A 9,399-nucleotide genomic window follows, 5' to 3' on the forward strand; every position below is an offset into this window, starting at 1 on the left:
GTATATTATATTTAAGGGGAAGAATGTAAACATGAATATCTGAAAAACTATTTTGAAAGCAAGCCTTTGGTGATAGGCCTGATCAAATCTAAATACTTTTTCAGAACTAGAATTCCTACCTACTTCCAACCTATTGCCTCTACTTATGTTCTTAACTGAACTAAACTGTCTTAATTTGTGCTAAATATGGATAATTATTTAATTCATTCAAATTTTTCACTTGAGGCATTTTTGATCATGAGAATTGTGGTGAGTATATAAAAGGATCTTTAAAGACTTTAGAGTAAATTAAACAGGCATGTGTGAGAGAAAAAAAATTAAGAATATGCATGAACATGCAGTTATATAAATCTTTGTCATGCTCATTATTTGGGAGTAGAAAGCTTGTGGTCATTTGAGTTCATCGTAAATTCCCTTTTCCTTCCTTGTCAGTTTTTTCCCATGTGGGGCATCTCATTTTGTTTAAAATATGCATCATGTGTAAAAGGGAAAGGGATTTGTTTTCAGACAACTTTATACTGGGTTTTTGTGTTGTTGTTTTTTAGATTCCAGTCAAGAATACACTGATTCAACTGGCATAGATCTACATGAATTTTTAGTAAATACATTAAAAAACAATCCCAGGTAAAAATTAAATTTATAAGGTTTACATTGCTTGGAGTGCCATAATTTTGCTATGTTTGTTTTCATTACTGAGTTAGAATATTAGAATAAGATTGCAGTGTTTGAAGTACACCAGAAACATTTTAGTTTCCTAGGGCTAAGATGTTGTTGGTCTACTGTATGCACATGTATAAATATTTTTTTTTGCATTTTTCATGTCCCATGATATAAAAATAATTCATTCTTTTTGTAGGAATTTTTGGAAATACAGAATCACCAAGATATTTGACTCTTAATTGAGGTAGAGAGGTAATCATGAATCGTGGAAAAGAAAAAAAAAAAATTCCCTTACAATAATACACTCACCCAAATAAGAACTTAGTGTATTCATTTTGAGTTTTTGAACTTGACTAAATGCAGAATTTTTGTTCACTCTTGTGTATTAACCTTCAACCTAAAGATTTTTAAGGTCCTTTTGTGGGTCACTGTGAAACCCTTTGTGTTGCCAGGGTACTAATGAATACACTCTAACTTTCTGGCAGGTCATTGACCCCTTTGTGGCCTTCTCCCCACAAAAAGCCTTATCTACAAAATATCTGCCTAACACTTTCATGGGGTAGAAGACTCCAAGGCTAAGAATCCCTCCTCTAGATATTAGCTGTACATGGTGGTAGTTCTTTAACGTCCATTAAAATGAAAGTAAAACCCTTTCTCTGGGTATATGCATATGGAAGATAACAGGAATAACTCTCTCTAGTCTCTTTGAGGCTTATCTTGTGTCATGCTTCAAGATAATCTTTATTTTCATTCAGGATTTATTGTATTCAATATCATCTTGGTTTTCTGTTGTATATTTAACATAAACCCCAAAAAGAGAACCACCAAAATGAAAAGTGGTCTTCTTGTAAATGGGGTTGAAGGAGTATAGTATGGAGTGAGGAAGAAAATAAGACAAGTCTGCATGACTTTTTTTTTCTTCAGTTTAAGTTTATTCCTCACTGGTCACAACAGAATGATTAATCCATTAGTTCATTGAACAGGCATTTACTGAACATCTGTCATATTCCAAGCTTTGTGCTAAAAACACTGTAAATAGAAAGATGGAGATATAATCCCTACCCCAAAGTATTAACCATGTCTGAGCTAGGAAAAAACATAGGATATATAATTAAAATTAAATTTTGATGTTGTAAAAGAAGTTTTTGGATGTGCTATAAAAACACAGCGGGGGGGGCCCAACCTCTTTTTGAAAGGATATCGGAAGACTTCACTGAAAAAATAAGCCTGGGCTGAGCCATGAATTCATAGTGTTTTAAGTGGAAGCAAGCTGGCCATATAGAGAAGCATGAGAAAGGCATTCTAGGATAGATATAAGTGCACTGACAAGGCACAGTAGTGTGAGAGAGGAAGTGGTATATCCAAGGAAAGTCTAGCAGGGAGGCATGTGGTAAGTGATTCCAGAAAGTGATGGGGAAGATGTTGGTGAGGTATGAAGACAGACCATATCCAGTTGTTCTCGACCTAGGACTGTACCAACACTGTGGGGTGGTGAGCCCATTGAGTGTGCAGTGCTGCTGGGATGCCAGGGATCCTAAAGAGATCTTTAAGACAGTAATGAACAATGAAAAATAGTGAGTAGTGCATCATTTAAGAAGTACTGAGTATGGCATGCTAAGTTGAGGAGTAACTAAAGAATTTTGAATAGGGTAATGCCATAATAGGTATAGGTATTTTAGAAAGATTACGTTGGCAGTGAGGGGCCAACAAAGAATGTGGATAGGACACCATAGAGAGGAATAGAGAGGAAAGGACATGTTTGAAAGATACTTAGGAAGCATCAAAGCAGGACATAGTGATGATTTGGATATAGAATGGTTATGATGTAGAATAGCTACTAGGTTTCTGGCTAGCCCCATTAACTGAGTCCCATTAACAGTCCCATTAACTGAGAAAGTGGGTAAGGGGCAAGCCTGAGTAGAATCGGGCATGTTCTAAGTATAGTTTGAGGTGCCACGTGAAACAGCAGGAGATGTGATCTCACAGCAGTTAAAATGCTCTGGTTTTCAAGTATATGAAACTTGAGTAATAGGTTTGGGAGTCACTTGTAGAGATGAAGCTTGAGAAGGATTAAAATGACAAGGACAAAATTCTGTGGGAAGACAGGATAGAAAAGGTAGATGAGAAAGGAAGAGACCAAGTCCTAAAAACGGAAGAATCATGAGAACATTTATCTTAGAAGTTTGACAGGGAGTTGAATGGGGGGAGCTGTTTCATGGAAGATAAAATAACACAGGGACATGAAAATAGAAGTACCAAAACCAGTCCATTAGATTAAGAAATTAGGAAATTCTTGGCTATTTTAATAAATTGTTTCATTTGGGGTGGGATGGTGGAAACCAGAACTCATTGGGTTGGGGAATGAGGAGGAAGGTAGAAACCACATAGCTAATTTCTATAAAACAAGATAGGGTGCTAGACAGGCAGAATTTTTCTTTCCTCTGAACCCGTAGGAGAGACCTCAGTAAGAATGACAATAAGGAATCTATTTTTATACATCCTCAAATATTTTTCTGTTGTACAGTTCTCTGCTTCTACAAATGTAAAAGTTTTAAATATATCTGCACATGTATTTTTATGTACCATTTAATGGTTTTTAGTATATTCACAGATACGTAGAGCCACCACTACAGGCAATTTTACAACTTTTTCATCACCCCAAAAAGAAACTGCATATTTTTAGCTATCACCTTTCTGTTCTCTGAGCTCTAATCTACTTTATATCTCTACAGATTTTCCTGTTTTGGACATCTCCTATGAATGAAATCATGTATATGTCTTTTGTGGACTGGCTTCATTCACTTAGCATAATATTTTCAAGTTTCATTCATGTTGTAGCATGTATCAGTACTTCTATTTTTTTTCCTATGTATGTATTTGTATTTGAATAAACATAAGTAAATCATGTAATGGCCAACATATAAGTAATTACTAATGTCGATATGGTTTAGAAACTTGTAGCTAATGTTAAATTTTGTGAGAAGATTTTTGTTAGGAATAACTAATGACTTAGTGTTCTCTCAGTGAAACACACAATCAGTTGCCAGATCTACATGGTACAAAAGTAGTATAAGTATGGCAAGTTTCCAGTAAAACTGTCAAGATTGGATATTGTTCAGAGAAATCTTCTAGATTTATTTTTAATGTTAGAAAAATTTAGTCAACCTTTCATTTCAAGATTTTTCTTGGGGCGCCTGGGTGGCTCAGTTGGTTAAGCGTCCGACTTCAGCTCAGGTCAAGATCTCACAGTCTGTGAGTTCAAGCCCTGACTGCTCAGAGCCTGGAGCCTGCTTTGGATTCTGTGTCTCCCTCTCTCTCTCTGCCCCTCCCCTGCTCATGCTCTGTCTCTATCTCAAAAATAAATTAAAAAAAAAAAAAAAAACATTAAAAAAAAAAAGATTTTTCTTATGATCATTAAATCTTTATCTTATTCTCAGCCAAATAAATAAACTTAACTCCAGGTGTTAAGTAATAATTTATCTGGAATTCCTATTTGCAAGAAATATTTGCAGAGGCTATACTTACTAGTCATTATCTGTTACAGATATTTGACCAAGCTCATATGGAATATTGGGAAGGAGGGGTGGTCAAATGGAAGCATTATTGTTTTCTGCTTTTTTATTTGCCACTGGTCTGCTAGCTGCATACAGTTTCTCTAAAGTTATTTCTCGTATAATGACGGGAACACTAAAAGATTGTTGCCTCTTCATTTTAGATAGTAGCTGATTGATCAGTGTGATTGAGGTCCCTGTTCTTATTATTTTTTAAATAATAGCATACATTGGTTCTCTTTAAAAGATTATACAATAATTTCAGTAAGTATGCCCACTTTTAGGTTCATGTGCTAAACCTTATGCCTTAAGAAATTTGTGGATTTGTTAGTTTGAGTGCTATATGCAGTGCTTCTATAAAGGATTATTAAATTTTAAGTTAATGATCATCACCAAATATCTAACCTTGATTACAGATTATAGGAAGCTTGGACTAAACTATAGTAGATAAAAGGCAGGAAGTGTAAATCTTGAGAATTTAAGGAAATGACCAGTCTTATTTTTCTAACAAGTTATATTTCTTAGTAACTGAAAATATAGTAAACCAGGCAGAAGCGTTTATTTTGTAAGTGGTCCAGATAATGATAAAAAGTCCTCTGCAATCTGTAGATCTACATGTGAAAGGGGAAAAAAGACTGAATTTATATCAATGGCTAGTAAAAGTGTTAGATTTTTCTCTCATGGAGATAACAAATTTATTTTTAGTGGCAATACATTTGCTGAAACACATTTCACAGATCTTTTGCCTACTGTTCAAAAACAGAAAATAATTTTTTTTTTCCTATCTTTTCTGATATAAGTACCCCTACCCTGGCTTTTTTTTTTTTTTTTTAATATTTTCCCCTGTTTCCATTTGCATGGTAAATGTTTTTCCACCCCTTCACTTTCAGTATGCATGTGTCTTTAGGTCTGAAATTAGACAGTAGATAGATGGATCCTGTTTTTTAGTCCAACCACCCACCCTGTGTGTTTTAATTGAAGTATTTAGTCTACTTACATTAAAAGTAATTATTGATAGGGGCGCCTGGGTGGCGCAGTCAGTTAAGCGTCCGACTTCAGCCAGGTCACGATCTCGCGGTCCGTGAGTTCGAGCCCCGCGTCAGGCTCTGGGCTGATGGCTCGGAGCCTGGAGCCTGTTTCCGATTCTGTGTCTCCCTCTCTCTCTGCCCCTCCCCCGTTCATGCTCTGTCTCTCTCTGTCCCAAAAATAAATAAATGTTGAAAAAAAAAAAAGTAATTATTGATAAGGATATATTTAAAGGCTTTTTTTTTCTGTTACTTGTTTTGTTGTGGTTGTTTTTGTAGTTCAGCGTTCCTTTCTTTTTCTCTTGCTCTCTTCCCTTGTGGTTTGATGCCTTTCATTAGTGGAATGCTTGGATTCCTTTCTCTTTTTTGTGTGTGCATTTATTGTAGGTTTTTGATTTGCGGTTACTGTTATGCCTATATATAACATGCATATAGCAATGTATATGAAGTTGATGGTCACTTAAGTTTGAACACATTCTAAAAGCACTAAATTTTTACTACCCCCCCCATGTTTTTGTATATGATATCACATTTTACATCCTTCTATTTTGTGTATCCCTTGATTGATTTTTGTAGATATAATTGCTTTTACTACTTGTGTGTTTTAACCTCTATACTGGCTTTAAAAGCAACTGATCTACTACCTTTATTACATGTTTGCATTTACCTATGAAACAGACCAACTTAAAAGTACTGTTTCATGGATACTTAATAAATTGTCTGCCTCGGATTCCTTTTTTTTAAAACAATAAGTGTATAAAATATGTAAGGAAAGTTACTGAGAATTAGATTGCATTCAAAAGGTTAGATGAAAAGAGGGTCTTGGAGTTATGTAAATAAGTCCTTTTCAGGGAGAAGTAAAAATGTCCCAACCTCCCAAAAAACTTTCAGGGGAAAAAAAATTAAAAGACTTGATGGGTAAAATAATTTGATTAATCGATTCCGTGCAGATACATTTGTTGAGCTCTTCTATATAGTCCAAATAACTATACAAAGATAATTGTAGCTTTTAAAGAAAAGTATGAAAGAAACAAGTTCTAAGAAATAGGAAGTTGTTCAAAGCAAAGGAAACCTCATGTTCAAGTAACCTGAAACATGAAGGAGCTTGGCAAGTACAAAGATAAGCCAAAATGATAAGAGTTTGTGATTGAGGAGTCTGAAGAGGTAAAGACCAAATCATGACTACCTTGTAGGCCACGTTTTGGATGTTTGTTTCTTAAATCAGAGCAGTGGCAATCCTGTGATAAATATTTAACCAAGGCAATAACATGTGGTCACACATGTGGTTTTTTTTTTTTTTTAATTTTTTTTTCAACGTTTATTTATTTTTGGGACAGAGAGAGACAGAGCATGAACGGGCGAGGAGCAGAGAGAGAGGGAGACACAGAATCGGGAACAGGCTCCAGGCTCTGAGCCATCAGCCCAGAGCCCGACGCGGGGCTCGAACTCACGGACCGTGAGATCGTGACCTGGTTGAAGTCGGACGCTTAACCAACTGCGCCACCCAGGCGCCCCACACATGTGTTTTTAAAAAGTCATTAGGGCTGTTCCAGGTAGAATAGATAAGGAGGAAATGAGGGAAGACACAAAGACACGATAGACTACTGCTACAGTAGTCAAGCCAGAGATCCGGCTTGCTTGGATCCAGGGTAGCAGCAGTGGAAATAAAAGAAAAGTAGATAGAAGGTAGGTAAAACTTGCAGTAGTAATTAACTGCATGGGAGAATTAGAAAATGGATTGTAGCAAGCCAGAATTCTTCTATAGTATGCTGGGTAAGAGATAGTGCCACTTACTGAATTCAGGAGTTTTAAAGGAGAACCAGGTTTGGGGGCAGAATTGAATATTGCTAGAATTTGTGTGAAAATGTAATCCCATTTTCACCTTTGGGTTCGCAGTCGCCAGGTAGGCATGTTTTTCTCTTGATTTTTCAACTAATGTAAAAAAAAATGTATGGTCAGATATCACTTGGTTTTATGAGACTTCTTTGCAATGAAAGAGGAAGGGTCAAACTCAGGGCTGATGTATAGTTAGACTTTCAGACAGTTTAAGCAGAGGCACTACATTCTCTGCTCTCTTAGAGTCTAAGAGGGATCTACTATGTATTACTTATTTGAGAGGGAAATATTAACCTTCGGCCTAGTTTTCTTGATCAGGGACATAACTGAATGATCTGTGAAGCTACTTCTGGTTTTAAGGTTCTCTGGGTGTGTTTGTTTATTTCACAAGCACACGAAATTTCCAATGAGCACAAGAATACTCTTTTGAGCCATGTTCTTGGTATGTGAGCAAGGAGGTCCTTTGGGTAGTGATACCATTTATTGTTATAGCATATTTGCATTAAATAGGACCCTAGTGGTCTAAAGGAGCACATGCAGGTACTCCCTAGAGCCCTTATTTATTTTTCAAGTTGAAGGCCTTGGGTTCATTTTTATTTTTATGGCAAAAGTTTCCAAAGTCTTAAAAATACATAATACAAGTTTACAGAATGATTTCAAAAGACTTCTTTTTCTGAGTCAGAATTAATAATGTAATTCATACTTCTCTGCTATAGTTCCATCTGTATACTAGCATTAGATTCCCTTAGGAATATTCCTGTTGTTACTGGCATTGCATGTTCTTTAGAGTACTGTTTCTATGGAGCTCAACATAACAAAGTCATGAACCTAACTAAAATTGTCTGTTTTCTTGCTATTTCTCAGCTTTATTAAGGAAGTAAAAGATTAATATGCTCTTATTATGTATATATCTACAGAACAGACTCCCATATACATATACCTAGCAGATCAAAATACCTGTTTTAAGAATCGCCATGTGTTGATAATTGTTAAAATTGAATAAAGGCTACATTGAGATTCATTACACAGCTCTCTTAACATTTGTATGTGTCTGAAATTTTCCATAATAAAAAATTAAACTAAAAAAAGTCATCTTTAATTTTTTTTAAACATTACTTTTTTTAGAAATCATCTACATATTCTAGCATCATGCTTATGATATACAGTTTTTAGGAGAAAAATGAGCCATAATAATTCAGTGTTAAGTTTTATATATAAGAGTCTTCATATTTTGTTTCAGGGACAGAATGATGCTGTTGAAATTGGAACAAGAAATTTTAGATTTCATTGGTAATAATGAGTAAGTCCTGACATTTAACAAGAAAACAAATTGTCATCATAGTTCTCCTTGACTTACTAAATTAGTTTTTCCTCTACTTCTAGGTCTCCACGTAAAAAATTTCCCCCAATGACATCTTACCATAGGATGCTATTACACAGAGTAGCTGCTTACTTTGGATTAGACCACAATGTTGATCAGAGCGGGAAGTCTGTCATAGTAAACAAAACTAGCAATACAAGAATGTAAGTATCAACAAATGTAGGCATTTGTTAAGTATGTGTGTGATTATAGTTTATCTTTCTACAGCACTTTTCATCTGAGGTTTTCCATAGGTTTTAGCAGCTTTATGACAACCTTATGTAATAGGGCCAAAAATACCTTTAGCATACCAGATACAAAATGCACCAGTCTAGACTAAAATAAGGCAGATGAATGAGGACTGGTTTAAAAAAGCAAAACCAAAAAAACTTCAGAAATCATATTAACAGTGCTGTTTCAAAACTATTCACTTGGATTTTTTTTTAATTTATGTAATTTAGATAGCTGTGGCCAACCTTAGGCAAATTTGTTTTGTTTTGTTTTGTGGCACATTTTGACACCCTCACATTTAATTTATCTTCCATCACTTTACAATCCTTTCAATCTCTGGTTTTGCTTCTTTCTCCCACAAATCTCGAGAAGGTGGGACTGTTGGTTAATAATATAGTATTATCCATAATGTTGTATTCCCCCTTCTGAGCTATGTACAATTGACCAAGGAAAAGATTTAAAGGAGTTAAGAGGAGCCATTTGCTTAAAAAGTGATAGCTTTATAGTGTTAGTGAATTGCAGCATCAGTACTGGTATTTGGGACCAAAAGGCCCAGTGCAGAGGCACCTAAAATTTTAACATGTACCACAGTATCTCCCCTGCTTCTCTTCCTTCCTTCCTTCCTTCCTTCCTTCCTTCCTTCCTTCCTTCCTTCTTCCTTTCCTTTCCTTTCCTTTCCTTTCCTTTCCTTTCCTTTCCTTTCCTTTCCTTTCCTTTCCTTTCCTTTCCTTTCCTT

At 35.4% G+C, this 9,399-nt stretch overlaps 1 protein-coding gene across 14 annotated transcripts in view; it reads left to right on the forward strand.

Moving 5' to 3' along the window:
- R3HDM1 (R3H domain containing 1) overlaps positions 1–9,399 on the forward strand; it is a 206,357-nt gene that overhangs the window by 97,442 nt on the left and 99,516 nt on the right. For 13 of the 14 annotated variants that reach the window (XM_040474936.1, XM_040474937.1, XM_040474935.1 and 10 more), the window contains 3 exons: positions 546–624; positions 8,313–8,372; positions 8,456–8,596. In XM_040474936.1, coding sequence (XP_040330870.1) covers positions 546–624; positions 8,313–8,372; positions 8,456–8,596 — 280 coding nt within the window. Of the gene's footprint in view, positions 1–545; positions 625–8,312; positions 8,373–8,455; positions 8,597–9,399 lie in introns of those variants that run through there. The other variant, XM_040474949.1, reaches the window with a different exon arrangement.

This window comes from Herpailurus yagouaroundi, unplaced genomic scaffold, assembly GCF_014898765.1.
Source record: "Herpailurus yagouaroundi ecotype Mexico unplaced genomic scaffold, PumYag 140, whole genome shotgun sequence".
NCBI lineage: Eukaryota > Metazoa > Chordata > Mammalia > Carnivora > Felidae > Herpailurus > Herpailurus yagouaroundi.